Raw genomic sequence first — 18,414 nt, forward strand, 5'->3', positions numbered from 1 at the left:
CTGCTCCACGCTGTGGCATACTGCACGTATACTTACTACGTGCGCGCATTTTGTAAAATAACATTCAATTTGTGCAATTTGTGTCTTCGTTGAATAATGAAATGTGTGCAAAATTCTAATTCCTTTAATAGTAGCACCTACAGAAATAATGATTTTGAGTAGTGTAGAATATGGTATTAGCAAACAGCTTTTGCATTCCATTTATTGAAATGGAAAGAACATGTTTTCCTAAGGACTTTTCTTCGACTTGAAAGAAATCCCATAATGTAAATCCAATTATAAATGCCACATCAGAATTGCAATGGCTTCCGTTGTTGTTGCTCGCAATCCATGATGGCTGCCGTATTGAGGGGAAAATCAGAGTTTGCAACCCCGACTGGAAAGTGTCGTACTACTTGGAACGACTTTTGGCTGGAGCGCGGTCACACCAAGCGTTTATAACTGCCCAAAGCAAACATCCACCGAGCAGATCGAAATAAGCGTACAAATAATCCATCTTTCTGCTAAGCAAGCTGCAGGCGCTGTCCTGATAAACGGCCTGGCGCGACCCCTTGCCGCCGCCAGTTTCCGCCATCAGGATCCGGGTAGGCAGCTGTCGGAGAGGCCAAGGCAGGAGAAAAAAGTGTCAAAAAATGTTTCGTTTTAGATATGTTAAAAAATAATGCTCTCGCTCCCGCTCCCGTCTTTGTCCTTTTTTCATGATTTCTGCACGCTTCACGCCAATTTGTGCGCCTATCAGCTAGCTGACGGCAGTGGTGACGGTGACGGTGACGGTGGTGGTGGTGGTGGTGGTACACGCAGCTCCGCTCAGGCCGCTCCCAGGGCCGTACGCGTTTGCTGTACGCGTTTCCCAATCGGTATCAGCTTCAACTACCACATCCTTTCGCATATTGTTCCCATTTTATCCTCCCTGTTCCACGCTGGCTCTGTGAATCACTTTCAATGCCACGAAATAAATTTCATTTAAATGATTGGGTTGTTTGTATAGCCAAATGGATGGGAAGGAGGGGAGACGGAGAGCTGAGAAATGGTTGCCGTGGAAATTTACTTTTCCAATCGCATGCAGAGTTGGGTTTTGCAGAGGATATAAGGATGTATAATATATGGTTGGTGGGAAATGCCTTACAATAGTTGAGTGAAATTTTCTGCTGTACCTGACAGATCGCTTAAGCAGAAAACTGATGCTGAACGTCGTCGCCGCATGGCGCATCCAATGTGAGAGCTTTTGGGAATCCAGTCATCTTTGAAAATGGTAGAAATTACAAGCAATTGACATAATAACAAACGCTCGTCTCACCCACTCCACCTGTGCGTTCTGATGGAGAAAGAGCGAGCCCAGGCTGTAAGCGAAACTACTCGAAAGTACGAGTACTCGTGCTCGGGAGAGCACAATACAATTACAAATGCCAGTTGGCGGGTCGGCGAAAGATCAAAGCGAGGCAAAACCGCTGCCAAAGAAATAACAGAAAATACAGAAAATACAGAAAAATGGCACAGACACAGCGGCAACAAGCAGCATCGCAACACCAATGCCAATACCAACACCAACTTCAACTCCACTCGATTTCACTCGACTCGACAACTTTCCCAAGCAATATGCAAATATATCATAGCCAGCTAGTTACCCTGATGGATGGTACAGGCAAATGGTTCATGAGTCATCCGCAGTGGTGGCCGCTGACTCGATTCCAGGATACCACGATACCACGATGCCACAAACTGAGAGCAGGTACGACACCAAAGTTACGGTTTGATCACAAGTTGAGCGTAAAATATGCTAAAGATCATTCGGGTGTCAGTGACTGTGTGTGCCGGCAAATAAGCGTAAAATGTTCAAAGACTCTTCGCGCGCTATGCCAAGTCCACAATCGTTCTCTACTCTGCTCTACCCTTCTCTCTATCCCCAGAAAGGTAACTTTATTCTGCTCCACGCTGTGGCATACTGCACGTATACTTACTACGTGCGCGCATTTTGTAAAATAACATTCAATTTGTGAAACCTGATCAAGCAATTGCATCAACCGCTGATCGATGATCACCCAAAAGCAGGCTTTAATAAATAATCACTATTGTAATCACATTTCGCAATCCATATTTCGAGAACCCTTAGCTCTTTCGCTTGGCGTTTGTGCATATTTTTACGCTTGGTTAAAGCTGCCGAGTGCCGGGCTCAAAGAAGATCACCGACGGATCGGCTCTCCCTCCCCCCACTACTCGATCTCCATCTCCATCAGCGATGTTAATTACATGTTGGGCACTTTGATGATTTCTACAATTGATGGCCAGCATCAGCAGCAATAACAACAATTTGTAGTCGCTGCAGACAGGCTGGCTGCCGCAGCCGCAGCATGCCCAGTCCAATTGGCCCAAGCCGGCAACGAAATCACAGCACAGCTGCACTACCATTATTCAGCCGTTCTTCCACAGCTCCGGCTTCGTCTCTGTCTCTGTCCCCGGTGTCTGGTCTTCTCCTGGTCGAAGTGGTTTCTTATTGAATTATAATGTTATTTGGTGGTCGTTGCCGTTACCGCTGCCACTGCCACTGCCTCTTCTCCATCTACGTCATCGACTGCGACTTGCAGACTTGGTGGAGGCAAAGATCGCCTAAGGGGATCCCCTCCGAATCGATGGTTAAGGCTCGTTTCAATGGGATATTAAGACATTTCAGATGGCCAAGTGAGAGTAATTTTAGTTGCATCGATCGATACAGTAACCCTCTTGAGTTCCAAACCACCTGCTGAACTAGCCATCACATGTCAGCGACTCCCAAGAATGCTTCGGGTGTAATTTAAAAGCTCGCATGCGTAACTCCAATACCAGGCCTATCAAGTTTTCAACGGGATTTGATAAAAAATTCAATGCTTAATTGCCCTGGAGCGATTCTGGAGCAGTACAGAAATAAGGAACAGGACCGGCAAAGGGCCACCCTCGGAAATGATGACGCAGAGGAGCGGCAACCGGAGGTTGTGTGAACTGAAAGCCAGCCCTTGCACAGTCCCGAAACAAAGCAGAAAGAGATACGCTCTAAATTTGCGTTATGTAACGGAATTATCAGATTGGTTTTGATGCCCCATTTAATACGTAAATAATTTTTAATGAATATATGATAAATTTTTTTGGCGTGTGGTTCTAAAACAAGCGAATGAGTACGTGAAAAATTAGCGGAAAATTTCCACACCGTCAACACTTGAAAATTGTGTGTTTTTTGGCTGCTGATGTTTGTTTCGGTGCGGATCATTGGATCGACGCGATGTTGGCTATCGGTAGCAATTAACGGTTGCAACTCGGATTGGACACGTACAATTTGGTACAAGATTAAGCCGTCAAGTTGTCAGAATAATCAGCAAAGTGGATTAAGGTCTAGAACTTTGTATGTGATTTATATAGTATCCACCAACCAAGTGCTCATCAAGTCGTCCATCAACACGGTCTCCGATCATCAATCAAAATTCAGCATTTCGAGACAAAGCGACCACAAACTGAACTCAGCTACCGGAGCTACACTCTCAGCCAAGTTGGCCACACAGGAAGTTGGCTTTGAGCTAAAGAAGGAATGAAAAATTCGCATGCTACCGGCAAGTGAGGGCTCACTATCGAAAACGAATAAATCACGATCATTTTCAGACGGTTGGGCCTTTCAACAGCTTTGTCAAATGTGTGCCGCATCGGAACTCACACTCAGCTCTCGACTGCCACACAAATTAAATTTGTATAAAAATATCCAAGTTGGTGGGCCCGGACCCGGGACGAGCCGACAGGACAAACGAAGCCGCAGGCTACTGTATGGCAGTGCAGTGACAAAGTGAAACTGCCCCAGGCAGGCAAGAACTCCGCTCCCCAGGACGAGCTGGGCGATCATTTATGATTGTCACAGTTGACACACATTATCGCCCTCGTAGTGACGTAGTGGGCCCGAAAGAGAACTAGGGAACCTGTCGTTGTGGCAGGACTCTTCCCATTCTTCAGTGTTTCAAGACCCCGGCGATATGAACTAATTGATGTTTTCATTTAGGCACTCGGACGACCCGGAGAACGTATTCATTCTAGGTGGTAAGTGCGACGCCCGCTGTGCACACATAATTGAAAGCAGCGGGGAAGGGAAGGCATATCCTGAGCATCGGCTACCTACCAGGGACCACCACCACCACCCAGGACTTCGATCGGTCGTAACTAGTGCATGAGGAGGATGCCCAGCCGATGGCTACGAGTATGTAGTGTCCATCCCTCTTCCCTCCCGCATTTTGTCAATGGCTTTGTTCACTCCCGTGGGCTCTCCTCTCCAGTGTCGGGTCGTCTCATCCTTGACCAGGCCCACAACTTGGCGGCATCTTGAAAGTACCCTCATATTTGACGTTGGTGGTCGTCGGACTCTCTCTCTGCCCATACTCTGCGCATCTCCTTTGTCAATTGCTCTATTTCTCTGCTATGTGTGTGGGTCCTTTAAACAATTGCCAATTCGTAAATTATTTTCGTATTATCGAATCCGCAGTGCGTGCTTGTCGTTTTTGTATAAAATTGTTTAATTGTCAGATCATGAGTCAGCGGGTTGTCTGGATATGTCAAGAGAGCGCCCTTATCCATGTCTGGGAAATGCTCACTCTACAAGGGATTTTTCAGCTCCAGGCGTATCCCTGTGTTAGTTCATTGTTCTCCTATCAGTTTAGTGGACAATTTCTGTTCGATTTTGAAGGATTAGTTGATTGTGGACCTGTCCAGGCCCAGGCGACATGTACCCGACCGAAACAGGACATGTGTGTGGTCCAAGATCATGAGGAACGCCATTAGTTTAATTAAGTGTGAGAAGATTTCTCTAATTCGATTTCACTTACTGGGGGTGTGTGGAGACTGGATTGGCTTGCCACAAAAGCTCCATCTAAATCAGCGATTGGCTCACGTACACGTGTGTGGCTGTGGTTGGCACCAATACAATGTTCCGTTTCGCAAACCAACACACTGGAAGGCATGCGAGTGTGTGCGTGACGAAGCGCACCAACATTTGCCCCAAACGAAACTTAACACTAAAAACTTCTTTAATGGCCAGAGGTGCCCTTTGCCCTTTGTTTCGATAATCATAAAACAAGTGCTAATTTTGATTTTGATTTTCGCTTTTTGCTTAAATTTACTAGGTATTCAAAATATTTATAAACAGTCTTAGGGTCTTTACACAAGATAATGCTACCAGTAGATTAGAAGTAAAGTAATAAAACAATAATTGTTTAAACGACGAATATCGAATCAAATTTCCAATTCCGTAGAGCCAGCCATGGCGGCCATTCTGTTCTTAGAAGCCAAAGTACGGGTAGGCTGGAGCAGCTGGGACCATGGAGCTCTTCTGCTCCACCTGATGGTGGTGGTAGCCGCCCATGTGGTTGGCCGGGGGAGCACTGGCGGGGAAGAAGGACCCAGCGAAGTTGTAGCTGTCCCAAGAGGAGGGATGATGCGAGCCAGAAGCGGCGGCGGAGGCGAACTGCGAACGGAGTTGCTCAGCGGATGTGGCGGCAGTTGAGGGCATTGTGTAGACTCCGGCGGAGCCAGTTGCCGAGTACGCAGCACTGGCCGATCTCATGGAGTAGGTGGAGTTCATGAAATCGGTGCCGCTGGCCGGATGCTGAGCCTGCGACTGAACGGGACTGTGGGCGGCGGAACTGCTGCCCGTGCTGCTGGCTGGCGACATGGAGGCCACCGAGCCGCCATAGGCAGCATGCGTCTCATAGGCCGCACCCGATGCGGGCCACGCCTGGGAGCTGTACAAGCTCATTCCCATGCTGGGAGCTGTGGCAGAGGCAGCTGAAGCTGTTGCTCCATAGGAAGTGGCTGTGGATGCGAAGCTGGGCACCTGCTGGGTGTTCAGTTGCTTGCGCAGACGAGCACGACGGTTGGAGAACCAGACTTGGACACGGGCCTCGGTCAGGCCGGTGCTCTGGGCCAGCTCCTCCCGTGTATAAACATCTGGGTACTGGGTGCGAGCGAATATGCGCTCGAGGGCATCGATCTGGTCGTTGGAGAAAGTGGTGCGCGAGCGCCTTTGCTTCCTCTTCAGCTGCACACTGGGCTCGGTGTCATCCTCGCTCTCGTCCTCGCTGCCCGCCGAGGCAGCGCCACCCCCGAGGATGCCATCAATGCTATGGGAGGCTCCGGAGCCCGAGGTGGGGCGCAGCAAGCGCGAAATGGAGCTGACTGAGGGGGCATTCTGTTTGTCACAGATCCCGGCCTCGATCAGCTTGGCGCGAATTTCCCAGCTGAAGATGCCGGGCTGCGATTGCTTCAGCTCCTCGATCCTGGTCTCGATGTCGGGTGTGGCCACACGTGGCTTGCTGCCGCCGATCACACCAGGGCGAATGGAGCCGGTCTCTTGGAAGCGGTTGAGGATCTTGGAGACACAGCCATGGGAGACACGCAACTGGCGAGAGATCACGCACGGACGGACCCCAGCTGCTGCCATCTCGACGATTTGGCGACGAATGTGATTTGGCAATGGACGGCCATTGATGAAAACGCCTCCAAGCTGATTTACCCGACCTTGTCCTGAAAGTAGACGAAAGAGAAAGGATGATTAGTATCAAGCTCTAAGAGTTCTTTTCAGTTCCAGATAATCTACAAGCTGGATTTGTTCTATGTGTATTTATTGTGTGTGGCCGGCCCGTGATACTGTTCTTGGGTCGATCTTTCAATTAACTTTTCTTCTGTGCTCGATTGAGCAGCAATTGGTAATCTATTTAGACTGCACTGCCCACTTCACTGCATTGCATTCGAAAATGCACTAAGCAGGATCAGCCCAAGGATCAATTCGCACGATCTTTTGTTCTGCTGAGCTAGAAACGATTCGTTGGTCATTTGTAAACATAACAAAACGCAAATTGCCAATTTGCGTAGGTCTTTTCGAACAGAAGAAAAGAAAGCGCTGATCTCTGGCAGTGGCAGTGGCTGGGAGGGGGGGGGGGGGGGTGGGGGGATAAACTGAAACTGCCGCTCAGGCCGGAGAATGATGCGGCACAGCTGCATCCCATGTTGGCCCATGCAATCAAATCAAACTAATAATCCATAAGCGCTGCGGACACCCAGCTGTGCCAGCTAATATAAGTATATAAAGGCCAGCCCCAAAAACACAACAACGGCCAACAGGCAACAACCCAAAAGTGAAATAAAGCTCCAGCCCCAGTCGCAGTCGGGGACGCAGTCTCTGTCCAGGCCTGGCTCTGGCTCTGGGTCTGGGTCGGAGTCTGTTGTTTGGGGCGCTGACGGTACTGCTACGTGATACACAAGACCCAAAGCACAAGCGCGAACCCCAGCTCAGACACAGACACTGAGCCAAGATCAAAGCGCAATAGCCGACAGAGGCAAGAGACGAGACGAGACAAGAGTCAAGCCAAGAGCTGGCCTGGCCAGACGACCGACCGCGCCAAAAATGCTGCGGTGCTGCGGTACTGGGATTCTGTCCGGCCTGCAAGTCCCCGATCACAATCAATAAGTCAAAAAGCTGATCATGCTGCCGACCGGGTAATGATCTCTCGTTTGAAAACAGCGGGCGAAAGCGCTGCCCCAAATGATGAGCCAGCACTTTTCAATGTCTGACGTTTTGTACTCGTAATTGTGGTAATTGGTAATAGGCCAGTGCGTAGAATCTGTGATCTGCTATCAGCGCTTACCTTGGAAGGGATATCCAGCAAAGTAGGGAGTCATGTTGAGAGCCGACACAGCCATATCTTTCAGTAATCCGTTCTCTTGGCTTGGCTAAATATTGACAACACTTGTGTTCTACTTCTTTTTTTTTTTTTTTATCTAACAGTATTTAATCTTCACAATCACTAGGAAATCCACAAAGAAAGATTTTTCTCAAGATAACTTTTCCCTTCGATTTGTTAATGCGAATGCGCAGTGCTCAGTGCTCAGTGCTCAGTGATGCTGCTCGTTTGCTTGACACCTCGAAACTGATTTTGAAATGGTCAGCCACCAAGACTAAAACGAATTCGTGAGATTCTCAGAGCCAAGGAAACAAGTTTTTGGTCGGAGAAAAACCCAAGCGAGCGAGGGTGGAAGTGCAAGCAGGCAGCACTCAGCAGTCAGCAGTCGGAGTGAGAACGAGAGGTAGGTAGCGATCGCCCGAGAGCGTGGCTGCGGCCTGTGCTAGAGTTGAGCAGTGCCAGCCCTGTGTTAGAGGAGATAAGCAGGCGAGAAAGAGAGAACCACACGAACTTTCATAGTATGGCTGCAATGCCGCTTAGCTCCGCCCCCGGACCAAAACCAAAACCAAATTTAATGTTGTTTCATTTTCTCGGTGGAGCTGATTTTTTGGATAAGCCCAAGTGGGCTCCGAGTCGGTACTCCACTGCGATTATTTATTTTATTTGCTCTTGATTTGGAGTTATGCGAATTCCAGTGTTTGCCTAGGGCTGCTGCGTCTCTAAGGTCTCCAGTTTACCAACAGTCACTTTATGTTTCCGGCTGGCATTTGGGTTGATTGGACACGTCGTAATCATATTATCTACAGGATTTCCGTTTGCTTTCCGTTTAAAGACTCATTGTGAAAATACACGTGTATTTTGCAACGTAAAAAAATCCTCCATCGAGGAAGCCGAAGGAGAGAAAACACTTTTGCTCATTTGAATTACTTTGAAAGATTGAAGGAAGAATAACAGAATGTGAAAAAGGTTACAAAGCCCCCTCGAAAGGGAGTGGGGGGGGGGCAAGATGCACGCGCTCCCGCCCATATTCAACAGTCTGACCGACGTCACTGGGAGGTCTTAGCGTGGCTCCCCCTTTTACCCTTCGAATGGCATTTTATTTGCATTCCGCTTTGTCTGGAAAACGCCTTCAGGCATACCTTGGCCTTGGGCTAAAAGGGGAGCATCAGTGTTTTCTGTATCCGGCATCAGACGAACCTGTTCGTTGCCTTCTGGATATGGTATGGTATAATAACACTCGTACAACTCATAGCTATTTCGGTACAGCAGTTACCATAACTTCGGTGTGCTCCATTAAATGTTTGTTCTCTTGCACACTCCCAAGATGTGATTCAATTACTGGAGCTGGCCAACAGGCCTGCTGTTGCTGTTGCTGTTGTTTGCTTTTGTTAATTAGAATGAACCCGATACCCAAGACAACAGACAACAGACAACATTAAAATTCATGGGAAACGGAGAGGCGGAAAGGCCACTAATATGTGTGAACGAGTGGGAAGCTGACAAAAAGATTTTCGCACGAGGAAAAAGGGAAAAAAAACTTCATTTCCGAGTGCATGACTTTTGGTTAATTTGCTGTTTGCTGGGCTCTTTCTGTGCTGTGACCTCTTTGCGCCGAGTGTCGGTCGAAATCAAAGAACTTTTGGGCATGTTGCGTGTGCGAGCATTGAAAATTATGCGGCATCATATCCAAGGCTGTAGCAAGGCTGAAGACATGGACCAAATGAACAAACTTGTTGCCACTGCCGATGGAGGCGTACGAGTGTGTATCTGTGAGATACTTTTCGCGTGGGTGCTATGCCGCCACCGCCACTGACGCTCACGTTGAATGTGTGCCATTTGGCAATAATTGTAAGGCTATTGTTTGGTTGCCCGCCACGCTCTGTGTGTGGCTTCGCCTCGAGGCAATCGCTCAAATCTTATGACAACTCAAACAGCTACTGTGCGATTGGCAAAAATACCGCTGCCGATAGCGATACTGCTGCAGATACACATACAGATACAGGCACAGATTGTTTGTCTGCGGCAGTGATGTATCTGTATCTATTGAACTTTCGAATGGCAAGTGTCCGTTGTGTGCGTTCGGTTTATTGTCTGTCTCTCCATCTCGAATCCCGCTTCTCCTTTATTCACCCTATTTTCGCGCTTGCCTTTCAATTCATATTATTTGGAAAAATAAATAGCCAACTATTCCTCAGTTTATAGAGAAATACTTTACACTCGTCGACTGTGGCATTTTTGTGGGAATTTTTTAATATTTTACCCAGACAAGGACAGACAAGGAAACGAGTAATGGAGGCCATTTATTGGCCTAGCTGACGGGTGACGGTTGGCACATTGCTCGGGTATCAGTTGGAGTCGGAAAATTCATTTTCACCAACGAAGGTCTTTTGCATTGACTTGAGTGATGCCTTTAAAATGCTGTGGAATTCGATTTCTACGACTATTGGAAGACGGGAGAGTTTTCTTTTCGGAGGCCTGCTCTAATATTGATTTAAATTACTCCCTTGAAGACCAATTTTTCAAAACGTCTTATATTAGTAAGTAATGAAGATCCCTCCAAAATGCTGGGCTAATGATTCTTAAAGCGCTCCCAATAAATTCCTCTGAAAAATTACCACTAACGCCCATATATCAGCTTAAACGAAGCCCCTCTGCCCCGAGGCCATCGGGTACGGCAACAGCTGTGGGGGCAGAGGCTGCCCCGACTGCGGTCGGTGAAACAAGAAAACTAAATTAAAACCCAACCGCAACTGTTTACACAGCAAATGTTACCACGAAGGGGCGGCTCATCAAAGCCTCGAACTGGGGCTGAAACTGAAAGCCCAGAAATGAAATAAAGGAGAAAGATTATTAATTAGGGCGGCTACTTGCCAGAGTGGGATCGGACCGGGAGAGCAGTTGCCAGTTGATCGGGACAGTTGGGCCGAGAGGTGAGAAGAGTAATATGTACAAATATATCACTCCTTCGGAACGGTTAAAAACGAATTAATAATGTGTGATCGGATGACGCCCCCAAAATGTGTAATGCCAGTTGGCCAGCTCAACGAAAGGAGAATCATCTAATAGCCCTTCGGCTATCCTAGGGGATGTTGCGGCCAATCAGGAGTATTGCAGAGGCGGGCACGCGTATCGTCACGATGATATGGCAAAAGGATGTCTCGAACATACCAGTAGAGCATAGGGATCGCTTGACTTTTGGATGGGCACACAAAGAATGCCATTATGTGCATGATCTGTGGTTTCCCTTTCAACTCTGCTCCGTTTGCGGCGCTTTGTCGGCAAAAGTGTAGAGAGAGACCAGTAGGGGAGTGAAGTGAGCGTCAATGACGTAGAGGGAGGACACCCAAGCCGCTGCCACCATCGAAGTGTAACAGCCCGCGTCGGCGTGGCCCTCGCCGTCGTAAATAAAACATTTGAGCCCCAGTCACAGTCGCTGAAATGTGGCGGACTCGGATTCTTTGAAAACAAAGTGGGAAAGGCAGAGAAACGACGAGTCCGACGAGTCCGATGATCAGGATGAAGATGAAGATGAACCTTAATTGCACTTCGGCGTAGCTCCTTCGTTTATCGCGTTCCTGTTAATTTGGAGCTGATTCTTGATTCACACTCCGCTCGTCTTCTGATAGGGACATGCCCTCAACTCCTTTGCTTCAATTCCTCGCCAGCACCTCCCTGAAGATCGTGCCGTGTGTGGCGTCAAGCCATAAAATTCGTTCAACACCTGTGGGCCCTCGAGAGGTGTGATGTCAATGATTATAACTATAACGCCTATAATCCACAAATGACTTAATAAAAGGGTTTCGCCGCTCATTTCGGACACGCACAGAATCGATCGTCATGAACTTGAAGGCAGTTTCAGGGGCAATCCTCCTTGTGCTTTGCCTCCGAGCTACGCACAAATGGGGATGGCCCTATGCTACTTTGATCTTTGCCCATCCTAGAGAAATATGCATTTGCGATCCACTTCAGTTCCATTTTCCATAATCCGTACCCAAATAATTCATATATTTATCAGATTTGATTACAACTAATTTGACATTGAAATATAGGAAATTTTCCAAAATTAATGCACCGAGAAATCATAGACGAAATAATCACGAAACGCAATCAATCCTTTCCTACGATGATGCAAAGCAGCTCAAGGGAACACGAGTAGGTTTTATTCGGGAAACAAATACATAAATAATCTACATAAGAAGGAATCTCTTGGAGACTGTACGGTGGCCACCGCGCCGCTTTCCCGTTTTAATTTATTTACCATAGGAGATATAAATGCATTGGAAATGCTCTCAAAAAATTATCGCCAGCAAATGCTATGTGAAAATAGGAAAATAAATAATTATTGCAAGGTTAAAAACCCAAGTCCACATGGAGCTTCTACTTCTAATTAAAGATACATTTCTTGGCTTCCATGTGCAGGTCCATTTCCAACTGCAGCTCGACCCCGGACCCGTTTCCCACTCCGGTTCCAGCTGCAGGCACAAATCGATTTGCTACAATTTCAATTTTCGTTGATTTTCCAAAAAGTGACAATTGGCGTGATTTTCAATTATTCTCAGGTGAATCGATCCGTCAGTCGGCACATGTCAAAGTTGGGAGCTCCCCCCATAATTGTGTCATCAAGTCCAGGTTCCGTTAAGCCAAACGGCGAGTCTCGTGCCGACTTTTCCAAAACAAATTGCAACGGCTTTTTGTGGATCGTTTCTTCACACTGAGTGCGGAGTGCGGAGAGTGGAGTGTGAAATATTGAGCTGCATGTTATCTCCAGTTGATTTAATTAGATTTTGATTTGCTGCGGCATTTTTCGCATCTAATTGAAGTAAAGTTCCCAGAATCAAAGATTATTATTGAGCTGGTTTTGAAGATGCCGCCGATCCGATAAGACCATTATTATATTATTAATTATAACTTTGTGAAATCGTAATGTATATTGTACTCGAGTATCATCTATTGTACATATTGCCAATATATCTGATTGGTAACCTTTCGAATCTTTTAAGATCACGCACCTATCAGAATATTTCTATATTTTTCCGATTTTAAAATATATCTCAATATCTTTAGTGGACGTCGAAAATCAATTTGCAATAAACAACTAAACGGCATTAGGTCAATTAACACATCAGACACATTGCCATCGCCATCATCGTCATTATTGTTATTGTTATTGTCGCTTTATGCTAACTCGGATGCCATTTCGGGTGGAAACCACAAAGATTCCCACTCCCATAGTGTGTTTCCACCTTGACGCGACTAATTCAATTAGCATAATTTGGCCACACCTTTTTTGGGTATCGAGGCGGCACCTACCGGCCGGTATGTATCTGCTGGATTGCGCGTAGATACTCGTATTTCTGTTTTGTTCGTTTTGGCTAATAGCGCTGCTAAAGCGATTGGAAACGCCAGTGCAGGATGTAGACATCCACAAGTTGACTAAGTTGGCGTGTCAAATCGATCATTGGCACAGTTTGACAATTCTATTTGACTGGACAGCCGGGAGGAAGCAGGAAACAAAACGAAGCGAAACAAAGGCAAGCGACTACGCTTGGACCACCGACAGGTACATGTCCAGACGGAGAGTCGCCGGCGTAGAGCAGAGCGTAACACTTACGATTTGTAATGGCCTCTAATCATGCGACAAAAAGAAGAAGACTCCCAGAAGGCTGGCATACAGGTCCAGGACCTACCGCCGTTCCCAGGTACCAAACGCAACATCGAAACATCTTCCCCGGGTTGTCAGTCTGCGGTTCGAGTGTTAATAGTTTGTTAGTACATGCCGGTGTCCTTGCTCCTGCGTCCTGCGTCCTGCTTCGTGCGCTGTCTCCTAGTCGGTCACAGCAAACACGATTTTCCGCCCACCCAAAACGCCTCCGCCGCCCCCCGTCAGCTTTACCGCAATTATGACGCCTGTGGTCGTTGTGTTTGCCGTAATTTAGTTATCTCTCAAAACTGCACGCGATTTTGCCGGAAATCGACAGTCGGCGGCTGAAGCCCACAGATCTTTGATTTAAGATGCACTGTTTAAAAACGCATTCGGCAGCTCACAAGTCTGTTTACTGCCGATGCCCCAACAAGATATAAAACACCAGCTCGTCTCATAAATCTGCGAAAATGTGGGCAGTCTCGCTCCATCGATTGGCGGTTGCATGTTTAGCAAATTACTCAACAGCTGTGCCGGGAGAATCTTAGCTGCAAGGAAGAGGAACGAGACGGGAGGGGACGGTTGGTAGGCCATTAAATAAATTATAACGAACTGCCCGCCAAAGAACGCCCCCCCCCCCCCGTCTTGAGACGCTAAGCGGAATGGGCACCGCTGCAAACAAATTGCTCACTGCCAGAGCCAGAGCCAGGGCCAGATCCAGAGCCAGGGCTAGGGCCAGGGACTTCCAGAGTCTGCTGCTGAGCCCGCCAGTCCATGTGGGAGACGACACGCAGTCTGGAGATTCCTCCGACCCGACGTTGGGGCCACAGGGAAAAAGGTGGAAGTCAAGATCTCGTAGAGGGTTTGCATATGTCAGCAGCTTGCTCAAAGCAAATGCCGCTGGGAGTTTCCCTTTTCGGCTGAGTTTTTATACCCGATACTCAAAATGAGTATTGGGGTATTTTAGATTTGTGGTAAAAGTGGATGTGTGTAACGTCCAGAAGGAATCGTTTCCGACCCCATAAAGTATATATATTCTTGATCAGCATCAATAGCCGAGTCGATTGAGCCCTGTCTGTCTGTCCGTCCGTCCGTCTGTCCGTCTGTCCGTCCCCTTCAGCGCCTAGTGCTCAAAGACTATAAAAGCTAGAGCAACGTTGTTTTGGATCCAGACTTCTGTGATATGTCACTGCTACAAAAATATTTCAAAACTTCGCCCCGCCCACTTCCGCCCCCACAAAGGACGAAAATCTGTGGCATCCACATTTTTAAAGATACGATAAAACCAAAAACGCAGAATCGTAGAGGATGACTATATGTTTTAGAGTGTAAAATCTGAACCAGATCGTATAATTATTATGGCCAGAATCAAGAAAACAATTTCATTCTTTCTCGCTCTGTCTCCCTCTAACACACAGGTTTCATGGTCGGTTTTGCCAATTGAAAAATTTGAGTTCAAGGATCTCAGAACCTATAAAAGCCAGAGCAACCAAATTTGGTATCCACACTCCTGTGATATCGGACCTTGACCGTTTCGTGTCCAAATTTCGCCACACCCCCTGCCGACCCCGCAAAAGACGAAAATCTGGGGCATCCACAAATCTCAGAGACTATTAAGGCTAGAGTAACCAAATTTGGTATTCGCACTTCTGTTAGATCTCACTACAAAACGTATATCTCAGAATATCGCCCCACCCCCTTGCGCCCCCACAAAGGACGAAAATCTGTTGCATCCACAATATTGCACATTCGAGAAAACTAAAAACGCAGAATCATAGATAATGACCATATCTATCAGATTGCTGAATCTGGATCAGATCGGATCATTTTTGTAGCCAAATCAATTTGGAGTGGCTACGCAGCTCCCGACGTCACGCTCAGACTGATTTTCTGTCTCTCTCGCACGCACTCTTTGTCGTGTCGTTCAATATTAGCGGCGTCTGCCGGAGAGAGCCATACTGACTTAGTATCGGGTATAACTGTAGAGTTGCGGTGTCCGCAGCAACTCACAACGTTCCACCTCGTTAATTTATGTTATTGATGCGAAAGATGTATGGACTGCACTGGGAGAAATGACTCTCTATGTCTCTCTATCAAGCATTCCCACTCTTTGGCCGTAAATCTATATACTTCTTCGGGAATGAACCCGTCGGCCCTTGCCTGGATCTGCCCCAGCCGTCGCCAGTTGCTGGTTTGTGGAAAACACTGCCCAGGCAAGTGCAGATTCGAAATTTCGGTTAAGGTTGCACCTCAGCATTTTGCGTTAGTATTTAAACAACGGAAAAATGAAGAAAAAAGAGGCGAAATGAGTTACGGATTTGCAATCGCTTAACTTGAGTACCAATCTGAGTCGGCAGCAAACTTCAGTCATATAAACAAATGAACATACATATGTAAGATCCATGCTCGGAACGACATCTTGGGGCTGACGCTGATGCTGATGTGTTTTACGACTTGACACAGAGTTTCAGAGGACTGCTGGGATGGGGACGGACATGGACGGAGATGGTGTCTGAGGTGTCGGTATCTTGCAGTGACTGGACAAAGTGGCCGACAAAAGTCGGCCGCTGATCCGTGCGCACTCGAAGGTTGGCGGTTGGCGGTCTTCGAGCTCGGAGCTCGGAGCTGACCGAAATGGCTTTGAAGCGCACATTTGCCAAAGTGATCGTAAAAATGCCAAGCCAAATACCTTGGGCACGTCAAGCGCGACAATTAAAATTGAACTTTTATGTTACAATGACATATAGCCCAGTCCCGTCCCGAGTTGGCCCACGGTGGAGCGGCTTTGCTTTCAAATGAGATGCTGATGGGTGGCGACGGAGTGGGGAGTGAGTGAAAAGACCATGCGTTTGAACAGGCAAGATCAAAAGCTCAAGCCGCAGCAGCGCACTTGCAACTGAGAAAAGGACGCAGACACAGTTTGAGATAGCTAGCTAGAGAGAGAGAGAGAGAGAGAGAGAGAGAGAGAGAGAGAGAGAGGGAAAGAGAGAAAAGCAAAGTCTTATTTTTTGACCGGACAATGCAAATGCCCAGGCCCAGGCCCAGACCGGTCCTGGTCCGGGTTCCGTGCAGTTTTGTTTTTCACAATTTAATTGCAAATAAATTGAGTTTTTGGTACTTCATTTAAGTGAAACACGCTAAACTTTCCTGCTCTGGCGGATCCATCAAAGTCGCAAGAGGACGTCTGTTTTGCTCTCTCTCTCTCTCTCTCTCTCTCTCTCTCTCTCTCTCTCTCTCTCTCTCTCTCTCGCAGATCGCTTTTACAAGTCCGACTGTATCCAAAAGATACAAAAAGCACATGTAACGAAATGACCAAATGAAATTGAAATTTATTCCAAACCATATGCGGCTGCACCTTTCGAAATCTAAACTCACTCTGCAGCAATAGATGGTTAAACCATTTCAAAAACCAGACCACAGGCTTCTGGCCATCATTTTTGTGTTCCTGGAACATGCTCCTTATTGCAATCCTTTGCAATCTATCAATAAATACTTATCCGTTAGTGCTAGACTATAATGAAGTTCCGCAAAATGATCCATCAAACAACATCAACAGATGTACAAGAACCCGAAAGGATACAGTTGCAGCAGTAGCCAAGGACATGTTGACCAAACGGAAGGCAAAACAAACAGTTTGGCAGACCGCCACTTTCACTCAGTTTTCACTCCTTCATGCTAAATTTGCGAGGCAAACAAACGCTGTCGTTGGTCCCGCCGGGCCCAGGCATGAGGCACCAGAGAGGACGGTGGACGGAGGGCGATGGACGAAGGTGTCACATCGGCAGGGGGCTTCGATGGACGGTATCACAGCAAGCGTCAAGATCTGCTGCTGAAATATTATTATAGATCAGAGATTTGCATGCGGCCCAACTCCACACAGACCCACGCCGGCATACCACACACATACACATGCACAAACAAAGGCAAAGGGCAGCCATTTTGTAGCTCTCTCTCTCGAAATTTTCCTCTGTCCCTCTCTGCCCTTTCCGAAGCCAGATGCAGGCGGCATGTGCGTATCCTTAATATGCGTAAACTTCACGCTTAATTTCTCATAGTATGATGATGTCCTTTCGCTGTTTTCGCTTTTGTTCGTTGGTTTTTTAATTTTTCAAAAACTGCAGACAGTCCGAGCCGTACCAGGTGTGACTTTCGTTAGCTATAATGTATGTTGATAAATTTTTATGTTTGTATATTGGTAAATGACTTTGGCAGTTGCGGGAAGGATTAGGGTCGTGCATGGTATAGGGATTGGCTCCCCATATCTAGCAATCATGTATGCACGGATGATGGAACGTGGATACAACGTACTTCGTTCTAATGAGCTTGAAGTAAAGTAGCGACCTTATCAAAGGTCATTATTACATTGCATATCGTAAATCAAATGCAGCTTCATCTGCTAACCGAACAGAGGGAACAACACTCACATAATTTCATCGTAAACAAGCATGAACTTGCATTGTATCTCAGCGAATGTTAGCTGGAGAGGATAAGCCAAGAAGCCAAAGGAAACCCGCACCGAACCCCCATAAAGTTTGAAGACAAAGACCTAGCCCAACTGGGCCGGCAGGGGGAAAAGAGGAAGGAGACGGAGGTCGAGGTGGAAAAGTGGGATAAACATACATTGAGAACACACGACAACGACACGACACACAACTGTGGGTGCTAAAACTGCCAAAACCGGAACGATTGATAATGCGTCCTGGTCTCTGCCTGGGCCTGGATCTGGGCCCGGGTGCCGGTCTATGTCCTGTGCTGACGGCAGCCTTCACGCTTTAATTGGCTGCCAGTGACAAAATAAAGAGTCATACAATTCACACAAATGTGTCGTCGGCCGTGACAGGAGCGGAGCGGAGCCCAGCCCGAGCCCGGGGGACAGCTGCACAGCCAAAATGATCGGCCGATTGGCAGCGGGCAGGGGGTTGATGTTTAAGTGTGACGTGCGGATGGATAGCGGATATCGTACAAAATCAAACGCGAGGCGAGCTCAGCCCTGAACCGCCCTGAGCGAGCACAGCCAATCAGAACTCTCTCGAGGCGTGGCATTGCAGCTCGATTAAAGCGACAGAGCGACGAGAGAAGACGAGTTCCGCG

The 18,414-nt window shown here is 47.4% G+C and overlaps 1 protein-coding gene across 1 annotated transcript; it reads right to left on the reverse strand.

Moving 5' to 3' along the window:
* Positions 1–5,093: 5,093 nt before the first annotated feature.
* On the reverse strand, positions 5,094–7,918 carry LOC108160731 (protein gooseberry). Its single transcript, XM_017294917.2, has 2 exons — positions 7,647–7,918; positions 5,094–6,525 (listed from the first exon to the last, which is right to left on the reverse strand). The coding sequence occupies exons 1-2, from the start codon at positions 7,699–7,701 to the stop codon at positions 5,282–5,284; spliced, it is 1,299 nt and encodes a 432-aa protein (XP_017150406.2). The 5' UTR covers positions 7,702–7,918; the 3' UTR covers positions 5,094–5,281.
* Between the last annotated feature and the right edge of the window lie 10,496 nt (positions 7,919–18,414).

Source organism: Drosophila miranda, assembly GCF_003369915.1.
Source record: "Drosophila miranda strain MSH22 chromosome Y unlocalized genomic scaffold, D.miranda_PacBio2.1 Contig_Y2_pilon, whole genome shotgun sequence".
In the NCBI taxonomy this organism is placed as follows: Eukaryota; Metazoa; Arthropoda; class Insecta; order Diptera; family Drosophilidae; genus Drosophila; species Drosophila miranda.